This window comes from Phocoena sinus, chromosome 16 (assembly GCF_008692025.1).
Source record: "Phocoena sinus isolate mPhoSin1 chromosome 16, mPhoSin1.pri, whole genome shotgun sequence".
Lineage (NCBI taxonomy): Eukaryota > Metazoa > Chordata > Mammalia > Artiodactyla > Phocoenidae > Phocoena > Phocoena sinus.
In genome coordinates, this window is record NC_045778.1 from 12,478,401 (window position 1) to 12,496,748 (window position 18,348).

At 44.1% G+C, this 18,348-nt stretch overlaps 1 protein-coding gene across 6 annotated transcripts in view; it reads right to left on the bottom strand.

Annotated features, from left to right (window-relative positions):
- The window catches only part of FAM13C (family with sequence similarity 13 member C), a 142,560-nt gene that overhangs the window by 41,902 nt on the left and 82,310 nt on the right, over positions 1-18,348 (bottom strand). For all 6 annotated transcript variants that reach the window (XM_032609109.1, XM_032609110.1, XM_032609111.1 and 3 more), the window contains 2 exons: positions 12,459-12,516; positions 522-606 (listed from right to left, as the gene is read on the bottom strand). In XM_032609109.1, the coding sequence (XP_032465000.1) occupies positions 522-606; positions 12,459-12,516 (143 nt within the window). The remainder of the gene's footprint in view (positions 1-521; positions 607-12,458; positions 12,517-18,348) is intronic.

An 18,348-nucleotide genomic window follows, 5' to 3' on the forward strand; every position in this document is an offset into this window, starting at 1 on the left:
AAGTTTGAGACTTTCCAACACAGAAATTAATGCTAAAAAAATGAGACAGAAAAAGACAATATAGCATTGGAAGGAGCTGTGTCACTCACCTCCACCTTCCCTGGGGTGATGGATCATCTTACAAGCAGTTAACAGAAGAAACGAAGTAGCAATGTTGAAACTCCCCTAATCCCTCAAAAATATCATGAGCTGAGTCTCCAGACAGCACAGATGACCTAAATCCAGTGACATATAAACATGCCACTTGTGTGTCACAAGAGACCAAACAGGAAAATGAAGACCAGGTATTACGGGTGCTTTTCACCTGACACCATCTCTGGAAGTCTGACCCTTGGCCCCCAGCTAGAGAGGGAGATGTAGATTCCAGCACATCTTCATTCCTCCTGCCCCCGCCCCCACTCAGCTCCCCGGTGCACCAGGCACTATTTCCCACGGGGCCGGGTTTAGGAGGAAGCAGCAAGACGTAGAACTACCCTGACAGTACAGACGGGGAGCCCGCCCCCTCGAGCCCAGGCTCTTACCTGTGGCATCTGCCTCCTCAGCAGGTGCACTCTGGCTGGATGCTGGGGCTGGATCCTTGACTCCGTGCACCTGAGCGGCTTCTTCCTGGTGTGTCAAAAAGGCAGAGCACAGATCAGTTTCCAGGGCTTGGAGCTTCAGCAAGGGATTCTGCCAGCAAAAGCAGAACATCGGGCTGGCTCAGTTAGATCCTGAAGCAACGCTGGGTCTGCAGCTCCTTTCTCCGGCACCTGGCAGGAAGGGGGTCTCGGCCTCAGCTGCTTCAGGCAGGGCTGGCTGTGCCGGCATCAGAGGCGTGCTCTTCCACAGGCAGTCTCTGTTTCTGCTTCATATCAATCCTAACGTATATTGATTATCTGTGACACACGGGACTGATGATTTCGTCAGCAAGAGACACTGCACCCGGAGAACCAGTCTGAGAAGGTATCTGCTTCCCCAGTGGTTGAGCCTTTACGCTTTGCAAGTGTTTCATTCATTGTGCTGACATCAGGAGCGAATGACATTAGGCCCCTCCCAGGCTACCATTCATAAAAGCCCGCAGTGCACACAGTGACTGCTGCAGAGGCCGCCTGGCAGCTGGGAGGTGCTTCGGGGCTCCCTTATCTGCATCTGCGTGTGGGGTGTGTGCGTGCCTGTAGGTGTGTAGGAGTGTGTGTGTGTGTGTGTGTGTGTGTGTGTGTGTGTCTGTACGTGTATCTTCTGAAGTTACTCTTCTCACATGGAATGGATACAGCTGCCTTTTACCAAGAACAGAGTGGAGGGATGGAGGGAGATGACCTTGGTCCCTTAGTCTGACCCAGCCACTGAGGGAGAAGCGGTTTACCGTTCATCACTGCCAGCACAAACTCCCCACTCCCCCTCCTCCTTTCTCATTTTAAATTCCTCCAGCGGTTCTTAATAAGAGCAAAGTCAGACAGACTGACGCACGTATGCGTATGCTGCTGTGATGCAGACGCCCCGGCAAATTCATTCCCCCAACCAGGTCAAAGTGAGTCATGCCGAGTCCCTGGCTGGGCCCCAGTCCCCTGCAACAGGGCAGCTCTGCAGGCCCCAGAGCTCCTGGTGGGGGACGGGGGGCTACCCGGAGTGGAGTCGTGTGTCCTTTTCCCTGCTCTGACCCTGCAACACACACATGCGCACACACGCACCCAAGCACCTGCTGACAGCCCGCCTTCATATAACCTATTCCCCACACAGCCTCATAACCACCACTACATCCCACCCCAGACACACACCCCCAGACCATAGCATAGCATAGCATAGCACAGGGAGATCAGCTCAGTGCTTTCTGACCACCTAGAGGGGTGGGATAGGGAGGGAGACACAAGAGGGAGGAGAGATGGGGATATATGTATAGCTGATTCACTTTGTTATAAAGCAGAAACTAACACACCATTGTAAAGCAATTATACTTCAATAAAGATGTTAAAAAAAAAAAAAAAAAGTACAAAAATTTTAAAAAACAGCTGCTCACTGAGGAATGTCTTAAATCTGTTGTCTCTTGGCCCTCGCAGGCTCAGGACCCCTCCTCTGCTCAGCTCAGAGTTGGAGCAAGACCTAGTACAAACCTCCCTGTGCTCAGGGGCTGCTGCCTGGGAGCCCACAGCTTGGATGAAGCATCTGCCTGACACCAGGCCATTTTTTTATAGCTTCCTCTTCCTCTCTGGGATGTCTTCCCAGAAGCGAAGTGTGGAAGCAAGAGCCCAAGGCTACTGACAGGTGGCACAGAAGGAGCAAGGGCACCAAGTTTCTGGAAAGATTTAGTACCCAAGCATCTGGGAAGCAAAAAGAATGATTCCAGGCAAGCTTCTAACTGAAGGACGTTGGATATTGGAGTGACCTCTCAAAAAGAGCAAAACTACTCTGAAAATTAAGAAATAATGCCGTGAGAATGTAAGACGGTACAGCTGCAACAGCAAACAGTATGGTGGTTCCACAAACAGGTGTTTCTAAAAATAGGTAGTTCCTCAAATATGGTAATTCTGAAAACAGAACTACTGTATGATCCAGCAAACCTACTGAAAGAATTGAAAGCAGTGACTCTAACAGATATTTGTATACCCATGTTCACGGCAACATTATTGACAATAACCAAGAAATGTATTATGGACTGAACTGTCTCCCCCAAATTCATATATTGAAGCCCTAACCCACAATGTAACTATATTTGGAGACAGGGCTTTTAAGATGCAATCAAGGTAAAATAAGGTCATACGGGTGAGGCCCTAATCCAATATGACCAGTGCCCTTATAGAGAGAGAGACACCAGGGATGCACATACACAGAGGAAATGCCATGTGAGGACACAGTGAAAAGGCAGCCATCTGCAAGCCAAGGAGGAGGCTTCAGGAGAAACCAGTTTTGCCGGCACCTTAATCTTGGACTTCTTACCTCCAGAACTGCGAGATAATAAATGCTGTTTCGGCCACCGAGTCTCTGGTATCTTTTTGTTAATGGCAGTCCTAACAGGGTATTAGCAGAATACAAGTTGGAAGCAACCCAAGTGTCCATCCACAGATGAACTGATAAATAAAATGTGATATACACATACAGTGGAATGTTAATTTAGCCTTAAAGAGGAAGAAAATTTTAACACACGCTACGACGTGAATGGACCTTGAGGATATTATGCTAAGTGAAATAAGCCAGTCACAAAAGGACAAGTATCTAGAGCAGTAAAATTCATAGAGATGGCAAGTAGTACGGTGGTTGCCAGGGGCTGGTGGGGAAGGAAAGGGAGTTAGTGTCTAAAGGGTACAGAGTTTGAGGTTGGGCAGATAAATAAAGTTCTGGAGCCGGATGGTGGTGATGGTTGCACTACCGTGTGAATGTGCTTAATGCCACTGAACTGTATACTTTAAAATGGTTAAAACGTTACATTTTATGTTATATCTATGTTACCACAATTTTAAAAAACAAAAAGTAAAAAGGAAAGAAAACCCGTCCTTCTCTACATTTAGAGGGAGGACGTGGAACCAGCCACCTCCTGTAAACTCTACGTGCTCTTGTAGATTCTACAAAGCAGAGGAGGACACGGCCTTCACACCGAACCAGAGGCCATCTCTGCTATATACTATGCAGCTAACTTGGGGCAAGAATCTTGGCTATTCTAAGCCTTAGTTTCCTCATGCATAAAAAGAGGCAATAATGACAGTGACAGTGGCACCTGCTCGAAGAGTTCAACAAGGGAAGGCACAGAGAGCACTTTGCACAGCATCAGCACGTGGGAAACACTCAAGCACTGGACTCCGTGGTTATTACGTTCATCTCCAAACCCCAGGGGCTGCTGGGCAGAGGGCTGGTGGTGTGGGAGGCCAGACCCCATAGCATCTCTTGACCTTGACTCATCACTCTACCCCCAGGGCCTCACTCCGCATCTGCCCAGGAAGGACCTGAGACTACGTGACTTGAAAGTTCCCTTCCAACTTTCCAGGAAAGAAAAGCAAACATGTCCGTGTACTGCGGCTGGTGCACAGAACCTGACAGAGTGGATGCTTGGAAGGTGTTTGTGGAACTGAAGCAAGTGTTCACACAACACAAATCAACAGCAAAGAATCTCACTGCAGAGGAGCTCGTCAGGTCACGTTCAGAGGACTCTCTCCTCCCCCAGAGAGTGGGGTGTAATGCTGAGACCCAGTTACCACTGGGAGTAGTCACAGGTGGTTCTCACCCGTCTTCCCGCCCTCCTCCTCCCTCACTTGTACTCATACTGAAACCGAACGGATGCTCCGAGCGTCGAAGGAGATCCATTTGCACGGCTGGTTTGTTCCTCTCTCAGACACCAGGTAGGAGGAAGCTTAAAGGAATGGGGGAGAGCAGAGTGGCAAATGGAACAGGAGAGAGGAGATGAAGGTCTCGAGGGACAAGAAGACATCCAAGGAGAAGGGAAAACATAAACTGCTGGAATTGAGGCAGAATGGAAGAAACTCTGCTCACCGACTGTCATCAGCTATGTCCCTCCCCAACCCTCACTGACCCCTTACCTGAGGACCACCTGCTGTTCCTCAGCACAGGGACAGAGAGTGGAGGCTTGGATGCCCCGTGTGGGATGGAGCCTGGTGACCAGAGAACGCACGACAGGGGAAGCTGGAGGCTTTACCTATGAGCAATCTACGCCACTGTCACACACATGTCCTTCCAGTGGGCAACAGGAGGAATCCAGCCTGTCCCATCAGGGCTGAGCCCCACAGAGCCTCCCCTGAGAAGGCTGGAGCACTGCTTGCAACACACACGTGAGGGTCATGCCCCCAGCAGCTGTACCAGCACACGTGCAACTCCCAGGCTCCGGCAGCTCTCAACGCACAAAGAGATACACTGGGCTTTGGAGCATGAGACTGATGTCAGCCCCTTCCTCGTGGGGCTCCAGTCTAGTGGGGAGATGGCTACTACACTGTCATAGGGTGATGGAGGAAAGACACCACAAGCCTGCGGACAGAGTGAATAAGCAGCTGTTTCACTCTCCAACCTTGCCTGACTTGGTGACCTTTTATGCAGGAATAAGCTTTATCCCTACAGAAAAATCGAGGGCAGCCAACCCCTGTGGTCCCAGTGCTACCTCCGGCCCTTCTCTTGCTCGGGGGCCGCGGGGTGCGGGGGCTCCTGGTCCCTGGCAGGCTGCCCCCAGCCCCTCCCTTGAGGCCAGCCTGACAGCTGGCTTTTCCAGGTTTACATCCAAAGTCTCCCTGAATGGGTCTCTACGATCTGCAGGAAAACTGAACAAAGGCTGATGGATCCTCTAAAGAACAATGCCTACCTCTGCTTCCCCAGTTCTCCCATCTGGTCATCAAAGAAACCAGAGATACGTCCATGAAACCTAGGTGTGGTTTTCTACAAGCTAATTTTTCTCTTTTACATAATGGAAAATATGCGACTTGTTTTAGAAAATACTCTACTCATTTTCTCTCCTCTACAATTACCGGGTCCCACTTTAGTTGGTTGTAATAGAACACCCACACAGGCTGGATGGTGGAATACTATTTTAGGATGCCTTTGTCTGCAATTCACCAGTTGCAGAGGAGAGACAGCTTACTTTTAATTGCTGTGAAGCGGTTTCACGACCCTCTCCCATCCCTCTATCTATCCAAGAACTGTGCATAGATTCTCTGTGGCAAAATCAAACTGGAAATCTGCTCAAAACAGAGGATACAACAGGGTCCCAAACAATCCCATTTCTATTTACCACTCTCTTCCCTGAGCTTTCCTGTGTCCTGTGTAGGCTCCACCCCAACACACACACACACACACACACACACACACACACACACACACACACACACACACACACACCCCACCCCACCTTTCCATCTACTCCCTGCCCCTACCTCCCCAGGCCTTGAATTCAGCTGTACTTGCTTCACAGTTAAATTTCCATCAAATCTTAAGCCAGTTCTGATTACCTCATCCAAAGAGGGCCCCCCAATTTCTCTTTTAGCATCTTGATTTTTTCCTTCCCAACACTCACTATAATATAGAATTTTATTTATTTCTCTACTTGTTTATTGTCTCCTTCCAGCTCCAGAAGGGCTGGAAGCATGCTGCCATTGTTCACGGCTGTACCTAGCACAATGAGTAGAATAGAGGCCAACCATAAAAATCCTGCATTGAATATCAGTGTTGTTTGCCTGGACCCTTTAGGCAGTACTTGGGAGGCCCTTCTGAGTATCCAATTTCAAGCCTCCTTGCTGCCCTGATTCAGAAATTTTAAAATGCTTACGAATCACTGAGGAGTTTGTTAAAGACATACGCTCCCAGGCAGGGACAGACACGGATTCTGTGGCCTGGGGCAGGGTCACTTAGATGCAGGAGGTCCAAGGTCCACACTTTGAGAAATACTGCCCTATTCCCTAGGGACTTGACCCACCCTAAATGCTGCCTTGGTTGCCTGTTTAGCGCTACCTGTCCCAGGAACAATAGCTTTTCCCTGACCTCCAGCCTTCTGACAGCCTCACTGGCCTCCAGCCCTGGTACCCCCTGAAACGGGACCTCCACATCAGGAAGTATAAAGTATGGGGTGCTCAGAAGCAAGGCAGTATTACCTCCTGAACTACTGCTGCCGTCCTCTGGGTGTTCTTGCCGAAAGAAGTGGGACTTCCTCCAATGGTGATGGCTACAAAAAAACGCCAAATTCACCCCATCCCTAGGGACACTGGGCATTTGGCTAATCCCTGTGGGGCCTGTGTTGCTTATGTCCCAGTATGCTTTGCAGCCAAGTCTAAGTGAAGACCAGTACACCTCGGCTCAGCCCATCCCAGCTTCCTCAGGATGGTCAGCCCTCACTGTCCTGCACTACCCAATGGAGAGATTCAATATAAGAGAACAAGCTATTCACTTCAAGTAGTCCTCTGTTGACAAGAGGATCCAGGTCTTATTCTGATAATAGCGGCACTTCTTTCTTAAACAAGGGCAATCTTGCCACCACACATGATAACCCACACCAAATTTCCTTCCAGCCAGATGATTAGATTTCAACCTAGGAAGAGGGAGTCGTGTACTTAGTTTTACCTGTTTGTGATATCCTCAATATGTTTACTTTATTAAATAAACAATAAAAACAAGATGTTTGGGAGAGAATAATATAGTTCTATAAACTCACGTTCTAAAGCAGGACTCTGAGCTTTTCTACGTGATAAGATGTGGATTTTCGAAAAACAGAATATGTCTCATTTTCAACTCATGGAATGGACTTCAATAGTTTCCCAAGGTCATAGTGATTGGTTCAAGAATGGGCTACAAGTCACAAGCCAGATAAATGAGACTCAAGTATGGAACTTTATGGATCTAGAAAGGACTCCATTTCTACTGTGTGATAGGCAGAATCTTAAAGATGGCCCCCAAGATTCCTGTACCCTGGTTACTCAATCAAACACGAATTTAGATGCTGCTAAGAAGAGATTTTGCAGATATAATTAAAGTCCTAACTCAGGTGACCAAGGATACAGAGATTGCTTGGATGGGCCTGATCCAATCAGGTGAGCCTTTTAAAAGCAGTGTTTCTTCCAGCTGGCAGAATACAACATCACAGAGATTTGGAGCACAGAAGGATTTGGTGCTGCTGGCTCAAAGTTGAAGGGGCCCATGTGAGAGGGAACGCAGGCAGTGTCTAGAAGCTGAGAGCTATCCCCCAGATGCTGACCAACAAGGAAATGGGGTCTACAGTCCTACAACCTCAAGGAAGTAAATTCAGGCAATGACCTGAATGAGCTTGGACATGCACTCTTCTCTGGAACCTCCAGATAAAAGTCTATCACAGCCAATGCCTCGTTTTCATTTTTGTGAGACCTTTAGCGGAGAATCCAATGGAGTCTACTCAAATTTATGACCCACATAACTGTGAGCTAATAAATGGATGTTTGAAGCTGTTAAGCTTTTGGGAATTCATTTCACAGTAATAGAAAACTAATATACACTGGAATTACTAGCTGTAAGAACAGTGTGTCCCTAGAGAGGGTTGGTCAACCCAAAGATAAGGTCAATATAGGAAAGCAGAGTCAAAATGGAAAGAGACGGCATCTACATGACGAGTCTTTAATCCCTGGAACTAGCCATTTGTGAAGCCTATCCTGATCCTAAAGTTTCAGGCGTTTGAATCAATAAAATCCTGTTATTGATGAAAGCCAGCTTGAACTGACTTACAGTCACAAGGAAAAAAACCCAGATACTGGAAAAAAAATGATCAGTCAATTCTGATATAAGGCCCAACCCTATAGACTGGGTTTACATTTCAATAGAAAAAGACAGCTGCCTATTCCTACAGAAAGAAATACCATTCAGCCAACTCAGGAGTATCAAGGGCCTGAATAAGCCTCTTGCTAGACCATTTTCTCAAAATTAAAACAATTTTGAGGGAGAAACACATCCCAAACAAAATAGTAAGTACCATCTGGAGGTCTGCTATGGCTTGACGCCAAAACGTATCTATATGCTCAACTATGGATGGTAGTAAAAAGACAATCAAATCCTTCACATGGAGACCCACACGTAGACATGTGCACATACACTCAAAAAGGGGCACAATTTGCCTCATTCCATCCGTCATGGGAACCTATGACTAAATTCTACAAGGGCTGGGAAAATGAAGAAAAACAAAAAAAGGTGGAATCAGTGAGTGTTAAAACTGAAAGCAGTCCTAGAGTTAACCCAATTCAAAACCTGCCTCAATTTCACAAATGAAAAACTACAAGAAGTTGATGGGATGCTTTATGATATGCAGTCTGGGAGTTGGAAAAAGTAGTAGGAGGACCCAATATGGCATGTTTTCTCAGGGAAGGGGAGACCCATTCATTTTCTTCATACATCTCTTATTGTACTTAAATGAAACTGAAGCCAGGAATGCGATCTACTAAGATGTGGAGAGGGAAAACAATATTTTTTCTCATTTTATCCTTCAAGCAACTTTTTGAACTATTGATTGCTTATTGATTATATGGACACGGGGAAATGACTAAAACCAAGGATCAAGGCGGATTAGACATTGACGATCTCAGGTCTAGAATATTTTCCAATCAGGATCTATGACACCCCAACAAATAATATCTTCTGATGTTTTACAGAGGCGGATATTTTCCAACCAGGATCCAGGGGACCCCAACAAATAAAATCTCCTGATGTCATATAGAGGCAGAGTGTGAAAGTTCAGCTCAATGTCAGAATGGACACTTAATCAGGTTTTCAGAAACCAACTCCTATAGTGTACTCCCAGAGACACCAAAACTCATGCAACGGAGAGGCAAGTCCTATCAAGAGAACCAAGGTCAAAAACTAGGAGCTTGAGACTAGCAGAAGAAAAGTGAGGTTGGCAGGAATCAGATCTATACTCACACCCAGTAGAAATAAGAAATGAGTTTTTCAGTTCACTGGGAAAGTACTGGGAACACACCCAGAGACAGAAGCTCATAGGTAGCTATGTCACATCATGTATCACCTTACTACATACAGGAGAGCTCGGGTCAAGCACCAGCTCTGGAATCAAATATAGCTGAGCCCCATCTATCTGTGACAGAGCAAGTGGAATTAAGAAGTTTAAAAAGTAGATGTGAAATACGAGATGTGAAATTTGGAGAAAATATAAAGCACATATGTAACATCTTAAAATTGCTACAATCGACAATTACAACATTAGGGTCCATAGAAACATCTGGAAAGTATTTGTGGACCATGCTCTTACAATGCTCAAGAAACTGTTTTTTTACTTTAGACTTGCAAGCTGGAATGGAAGGAAGAAAGCAGATATGGAACTAGTGGGTTCTTTTTAAAGAAGTAGAAGGCTGTGTGTTGGAGGCTGTGGTGTATAAATAAAAGAGACAGGGGCTTCCCTGGTGGCGCAGGGGTTAAGAATCCACCTGCCAATGCAGGGAACAAGGGTTCGAGCCCTGGTCTGGGAGGATCTCACAGGCCGCGGAGCAATTAAGCCCGTGGGCCACAACTACTGAGCCCATGCGCCGCAACTGCTGAGTCCACGTGCCTGGAGCTCGTGCTCTGCAACAAGAGAAGCCCGCACACCGCAACAAAGTAGCCCCCCCACCCCGTCGCAACTAGAGAAAGCCCGCGCACAGCAACGAAGACCTAACGCAACCAAAAATAAATAAATTTTAAAAATTTTAATAAATAAATAAAAGGGGCAAAGAGCAATGAAGATAGGTAACATAACAAAAAATTCTACCTTATATATCCACTTGGAGATGGAAGGAATACTCCTATAAAAAATCAGCTGTACAAAAAGACTAAAAGAGAGTTCATTTTTTAAAAGTACAATTAGTAGCAACTGATCATGAGTCAAAAACTAGAAACAACCATACAATGGGTTACAGCGAGGAGAGTGAAAGCTAAAACTACGTGCCAAACATGTATGAATCTCATAAACATAATACTGAGTAAATGAAACCAGACACAAAAGAGTACATACAGTCCATTTATAAAAAATTCAAAAAGAGACAAAACAAATCTACTTAAGTCCAAAGAACAGTTATCCTTATAGGGGAAGAGTGACCGGAAGGAATTAAATAAGGGTGCCTGGATGCTAATAATGTTGTGTTTCTTGATGCTGGTTACACACTTTGTGAGAATTCATCCAGCCATACACTTATGATACGTGCACTTTTCTATATGTATTTTCTATTTGCATTAAAAATATTAAGGTAGTATTTCCCACCTTTATTCCATAAGAGTCTGTGGCCTAAAGCAATGTTATTATGGGGTTATTCCATGAAAGAGTTTGGTGTTCTCTTAAGCTTGCGAAATGCTAGGCAAGACCGAGTTTAATATGTTCCCACTCTATACGACGTCTCCATCAATGAGTCTGAATGAGTCAACCCTCCCTCCACGGCCTTGGACCGTGAGCTGCCCCTGTTCAAGCTTTCCTAAGGTTTCCTCCAGCCCCCAAATCTTAGCCACAACGTGATCTGCACATCTGATTTATCCCGATTGGAACAACTGCACTTGAGCACATACTGTTATCAACCAGTCTGAATGAGCATCACCACTTTTTCATGGAAGAGCGCATACTTACAATATGGTGCTGACTGCTCTTTCAGAGACCTGTCTCCAATCAGCACTCCTGCACCCATGCAATCCCACAGCAGTGAACTAGCATATTTCATGTAATTTGCAAGTACAATAGCATGAAGGAATACAGAAAAGCAGATTTTCAGAGAGCGCATTATGCAACTGTAATTTGAGAATGTTCAAGTCATCTTCACATTCTCACGGGGTTGCAGCTCACACATCAGAGTTTCTCCCAAATACTTGAAACCTATCACTACTTGACTCTTACAATCACCTCATTTTTCTAGTCACTTATGTCAAAACAAGTCAGTGCTTCTTCACAAGCAGCATTTTGCTTATTCCCAGTGGGGCAAACAGCTGTGCTCACTGATTCAGGCTCTTGCCTTTTTTCTCTCAAACCTTTTTTCACTCTTTTTACCACAGGCAAGATTGTGGAATCTGAAGGCTGTCTCCAATGCACAAAGGAATAACAAGCAGGGTTCTGGGTTGTTATCTTTAGGACATTTTCCACAACTTCAGTAACATTTAACTGGGTTTAATTAGGCACCTGGTTTACCTTTGGCTACTCACTTATGCCAAGTTCTACAGTAAAAAAGAAAAAGGAAAAAATCACCTAAGTTCAATTAGCTGTCATAGTTTTGGAGGCGGAGGAGAGATGGCATCAAATGATGAACAATTTGCCCGAAGCCCATCATTTCTCTTCCTGGCATCTGAATGACAAGTCTTTTCATTCTTTTTGCCATGATCTTATTAGTCAGACATACCACCCATTGCTCCTTAATTATACTATGAGGGCAAGAGAAATCAGAGTATTCCAAACCAATGTCTTAAGCTAAGGCATTCACAACAACAAGGATCCTAATTACATTATACTGATTTCCAATGGGAGAATTAAATTATATATTTCAAAGAAAATCTAGAACAAGCTTATTAACGTTGTGATGTCCAGTTCAGTGGGAAACCATTTGCATTGGAAAATGTGGCTTCAATGTCTCAAAGCATACTAGAGGACCATTTTGCAAATACCAAACTATATCACACTCCATGGTAAGCATGATCATATTTGAGACTGCAAAGGGCATTAGAAAAAGCAGGGGTTGGGACGATAAAATAAAACTAAGAGAAAATTTTACAAATGTAACTGTCACAGCCATGGTTATATAATCCTGAAGCAAAGTTGAAAGAAGTGTAATGAAATGACTGCTGGACTTGGTTTACTTCCAAGACATACTGAGCAGTCTTGCAAATTATATTTTAAATGTATTTGCTCCAGAGCAAGGAGAAACACGTTTCCAAACGAGTGCAAGGAAAACACGTTTACTTAAGAGCAAAAACATTTAAAGTTTTAATCAGAATAAATTCCTAGTACTAGGAAAAAGAATAATAAATTTCACGATTGGCTAATTCATGTTCATACAACCAGCAATGACTGCACCTACCTCATTGAGGTCCTGCCGAGTTTCATCCTTTGGCCACACGGCCGCCCTCTGGTCTATTCTATAAAACACAAAGAAAAAGTATTTCCATTTAAAAGAAACCTTTCAACAATGTACATATGAAGTTGGCAGCTACAGATCTGACCACACCCCTGTTAAAAACCCTCAGTGGTATCCCACTGCCCGAAGAGCAAAATCCAGACTCCTTCTAACGGTCTGCAACATACTACAGTGTCTGAACTCTGCCAATCTTCCTGTCCCACCTCCTATCACTCTCACCCTTGTCCTCTACCCTCCAGCCTCTCTGGCCTTCAGTTTCTTGAACACACAGTGCTGGCTCCCTGTTCAAATCTTCACACTTGCTTTTCCCCCCGATTTTCACAAAGCTGACTCTGCCCAGCACGGAGCATCAGCTCAGCTCCTATGTCACCTCCCAATGAGTCCTTCCGGATCTCTCTAATCAAACTATCCCTCCCCTTCACTCTCTATTGCACTGTCTTTAGATTTTCTTCTTAGCGCTGTCACTACCTAAAGTTATGATGTTTATTTGCATTTCCATGCTAAAATGTAAGCTCCAAGAAATCAGTGATTCTGTCCATCTTCTACACTGCTGAATCCTCAGTACCCAGTGCAAAGTCAGTATTTTTATGACCAAATGTGATCTGATACAGTTGTTACAGAAAGACACCATTTGTGCACTGAAGTTAGCTTTTGGAAATTTCATTCTATCACTTACCTAACAAAATAAAAGTTACAGCAATTTCTGGGTAACACGGTAAAGCTAGGTTTTGCCATTTCATAGCTTGCAACAGAAGAAAAAGGACTTAAGGCAAATCTACTCTGAATAAATTTTTTTAGGTTAAAAACAAAAAAACAAAACTCCACTACTGGCAGATGCTCAGCTCTAAATCATGATTCATCAAATGCTATGGTCCAATGGCATCTACCACATAACATTCAAGTTTTTCTGCAGCAGTTTGCATGCTATTATATAGTAAATATGTTAAGTTATAATTATTCTTTTTAAAAGGCCTGCTCTCTTAAGGAATAAAAGCTTTAGTCAGTATTAAGTCATTTATAAAAAGATTTATTTGGGGATATAATTATTTACAGTTATTATTCTGCTTTGGTTTGAGTCCTGAAAAAAGTATATATGTCCTCTGAATGGTCATCAAGATGAATGATTTCTGAAAGTAGTGACGCACATTTAGAAATGCCATGAGCCTAACTTCTTCAAAGTATTCTTAAGAATGAAAAGTTCTTTCAGTCCATGAGTACTACTAACTGTGCAAACAACTTACTTCTAATGAGAAACTGAGGAGATGTTAAAACAGAATTGGACGGTCACACTGATGTTGACCACATCTGCACAAACGTCCCTCCTGGGTGTGAGAGAAGACTAAGGGTCCCAACCACGAGCCCACGGAGAGATGGTCCAAGTGAGAAAGTTAGTTAGGGGAAGAAAGCGCTGGCACACCCACCCTCTGCCCATGAGTTCGCTGGGCCACAAACAGTGACTCCAGGGCTTCAGAAAATACCAGGTAGCTCTTTCCTGCAAAATGGGAGAAACCCTCTCACGGAGAGGGGTTAACCTGACCTATCCAGCAACATCTAAAGTTCTGAATGGCTCATAATTTCCCTGTAACCTAAAGTGGTTCTCAAATTGTGTTTTTATAGAGTTATAGTAGCACCAGAAAAATGAAAGAATCGTGTTCTCGAACGGAAACAATATTTACCAGTTTACAGTTTTCAACTGTAAATTTCTCCAGGGCTCTGATATCAGCAAATGGTAAAACAAATAGATGGTAGCAAACATTAATGGAAGAGAGCAGAAATAAGACTTTGTTTAAAATATATAGTATATATTATTGAGATGCAGAGAATAGCTACATGTAATACACTCACATGATCTTCAATGAAAACTACTTGTCATCTCCAGATAAACTTCCAGATCAAGTTTAAGAACTGCTCGGTGCTTTGTGACCGCCTGGAGGGGTGGGATAGGGAGGGCGGGAGGGCGGGAGACGCAAGAGGGAAGAGATATGGGGACATATGTATATGTATAACTGATTCACTTTGTTATAAAGCAGAAACTAACACACCATTGTAAAGCAATTATACTCCAATAAAGATGTTAAAAAAAAAAAAAAAGAACTGAGGTCTAAGCATCAAAGATGCTTTAATTTAATAGCCATCTGAATGTCTCCTATGTGACTGGTACAGTGTTGGGGATATAAGAATCAATGAGCAGACTCTAGACCTTTAGGAAACTTACAGTCTAGTGGATCCTGAAGCAGAGAATAAAACTAATTAAAACCCAGTCTTGAGGTTCTTTCCATAAATCAAGGAATGAGCGCACAGGAGCTGCTATTAGAATGGTGGAGAGGGACTGCGGAAATAGAGACAGACGAGAGAGACATTTTCAAGGAGAAAAACAAGAAGAGGTGTTGGGTGTGAATTGAAAGTATGGAATGAAAGAGATGGTGTAATGAAAAGTAATCCAAAGTTTTGAGCCTGTGTGACAAGAAAGATGATAGATGATGGTTTTTCCAGTGGAGAAAGAAAAATAGGTCATTTGGAAGGGGAGAGCAGGCAGCTGGCATGAGGTGTGATTTAGACATTTGAAGCTTGAACTGAGGATAAAACAGGGAAGTGAAAATACCTGAGCCGGGCTCACGGTAGCATGGGGCACTCGACGGTGTGTTCCAGAGAGTGAGGGCAGAGATAACAACAGTGACTCACAGTGGTCACAGGTTCTCCATCAGTTTTTCACTTGCTGTGTGGCCAGAGCCTAGCACAGTGCTTGGCACATGTCACGTGCTCTCTACATGCCTTTCGGATGGATGAAAAGATGAAGAAACAGAAGGACCCAGACCCAAGAATGACTTCTTGATCTACCACTTACTAGGTGTGTGTACCCACTGGCAAGATATTAACCTCTCTCAGCCTCAGTTTCCTCATCCGTCAAGTGAAGATAATATCAGCTACCGCACAGGATAATTCAGGATGTGAGGACAGTTCTTGAAAAATGTTTATGACTACTGCTGGCTGTATTAAAAATAACACATGGGGCTTCCCTGGTGGCACAGTGGTTGAGAATCTGCCTGCCAATGCAGGGGATGTGGGTTCGAGCCCTGGTCTGGGAAGATCCCACATGGCACGGAGCAACTGGGCCCGTGAGCCACAATTACTGAGCCTGCGCGTCTGGAGCCTGTGCTCCGCAACAAGAGAGACCGCGATAGTGAGAGGCCCGCGCACCGCGATGAAGAGTGGCAGCCCTCGCACAGAAACGAAGACCCAACACAGCCATAAATAAATAAAATTAAAAAAAAAAAAAAAAAACAAGTAACACATGAATTCTATAATCAAATGTAAAAAATACCATAACAGAATTATAAATGATAATTAATGGTATATTTAATTACAATAATTGAAGCCTTGTGAACAAGCAGGAAGAGATAAAAAGCTGAGTCATCCTTACTCAGGACCACTGGGCAGGTTTCTGAAATTGGCCAATTCGGGGACAGAAGAAAAAAGGGCCGTGAAGAAAATACACATGCATCACTAAGGAGATAAGAAGGCAACCAGAACAGCACTTTGAATAGTGAAGAGAAAGATGTTATAAGAAAAAAGAGTGTCAGGAAGAGCCTAACAGAAATATACTCAGCCATTAAAAAGAATGAAACAATGCCATTTGCAGCATCATGGATAGACCTAGAGATTATCATACTAAGTGAAGTAAGCCAGATAAAGACAAATATCATGTGATATCACTTATATGTGGAATCTAAAATATGACACAAATCAACATATCTACGAAACAGAAACAGACTCACAGACATAGAGAACAGACTTGTGGTTGCCAAAGGGAGAGGTGTTGGGGGGAGGGAAGGGTTGGGAGTTTGGGATTAGCAGATGCAAACTATTATATATAGGATGGATAAACAACAAGGTCCTACACTGTATAGCACAGGGAACTATATTCAGTATCCTGTGATAAACCATAATGGAAAAGAATATATGTTTAACTAAGTCACTTTGCTGTACAGCAGAAATTAAATACAACATTGTAAATCAACTATACTTCAGCAGGACAGGAATAAAGACACAGACATAGAGAATGGACTTAAGGACACGGGGAGGGGGAAGGGTAAACTGGGACAAAGTGAAAGAGTGGCATGGACATATATACACTACCAAACGTAAAACAGATAGCTAGTGGGAAGCAGCTGCATAGCACAGGGAGATCAGCTCGGTGCTCTGTGACCACCTAGAGGGGTGGGATAGGGAGGGTGGGAGGGAGACGCAAGAGGGAGGAGATACGGGGATATATGTATATGTATAGTGATTCACTTTGTTATACAGCAGACACTAACACACCATTGTGAAGCAGTTATACTCCAATAAAGATGTTAAAAAAAAAACCCAGTATACTTCAATAAGATTTAAAAAAAAGAAGATGAGCCTCACAATTTCAGGTAAATGCCAGGCACTTTACTTACATTATTTCATCTAATCCTCATGGTAACCACATGAGATTAGCATTATTAGGCCCATGTGACCTAATAGGAAACAGTTAAGGCAAGTAAATAATTTTATCCATGAATAAACAAGTATTTATTAAACAACAACTTATGTCAAGTATGATTGCAGGTGCTGGGAATAAAGCAGGGGATAAAACAAGTCTCTGCCTCACTGTCATAGAAGCAGAGAGACCATAAAGAAACAAACCTGGTGCACCAGATGCTAAATATTACAGAGGAAAAGAAAGCAAGGTAAGGAGAACAGGACGTGCAGGAGGACTGCCCAAGCTCACGCTGCTAGAAAATCTGCAGTTATCCGGAGATAATGAGAATGAAAGCAGAGAAATAGAAAGGTCACTGGATCAGAAAAGATAAAGGTCATGGCAGAAGAGGAAACAGAAACAGAAGCTTCTCACTAGAGAAGTTTAGCAATGAAAAGAGGAGAACCGGAACAGGAGCTAGGTGTCTCAAATTCCCTTCTTCTTAAGATCTTTAAAGGTAGTGTTTGAACCATTTACAATCCTGCCGACTCCAATACAACCCTGCTCTCTAGCCCAGGCCCAGGAAGCAGGAAATTGCAGCCTGGACTCAGAGCTCTCAGCACTGATGCCTCCGATCACCACCACCCCCAACACTCCCATCACCACCACGCCATCACTGTCACCACAACCCCATCACTGTCACCACCATCACCATGACCATCACCACCAGCAACACCACCATTGCCACCGTGATGGCCACCCACCATGACATAATTCAAAACAAAACACTTCTTAACAGAGGAACATAAAACATAATTGTGTGCTGATATTAAACGAGCTTTTTCCTGGACTCTGTGGCTGCAAAACTGTGGTTAGCCCATGGAAGTGCAACTTTTCTAAAACTTGTTGGTGTCCCCACGTTGCTGGAACCCCAAAGCCTGTGCTGAGCCAGCCTGTAGGCCCATCCTGCAGTGACCTTCCCTTGGGAGGTGGACTGGAATTTAAAACAGCAAAGTGAACAAAGCATTAAGATACTTTTCTTGGCCTACAGATAATGTCAAACTCCAGATGTGATCATCTGTGAAGCAGTATTTTAGCATAGGATATTTGATTTATAGCAACTTACTGTAATTAATTTAGCAGATTAAAATGTTCCCTGTCTCAGTAAAAAGCTTCCCCACCTCTCCAGTTGCTCACAGAAGATATCTGAGAGTTATCTGACACTCTCCTCTCTCTCAAGTCCAACAGCCAAGCCATTACCAAGTCCTTCAATTTCTTATCCCGAAACACGTTTAGATCTGTCCTCTCTCCTCCCACCGCCACACCTTAGGCCAAGGAGCCATCATCTGTCTTCTGGGCTACCTTCCTGGTCTCTCTACTTCTCCTCTA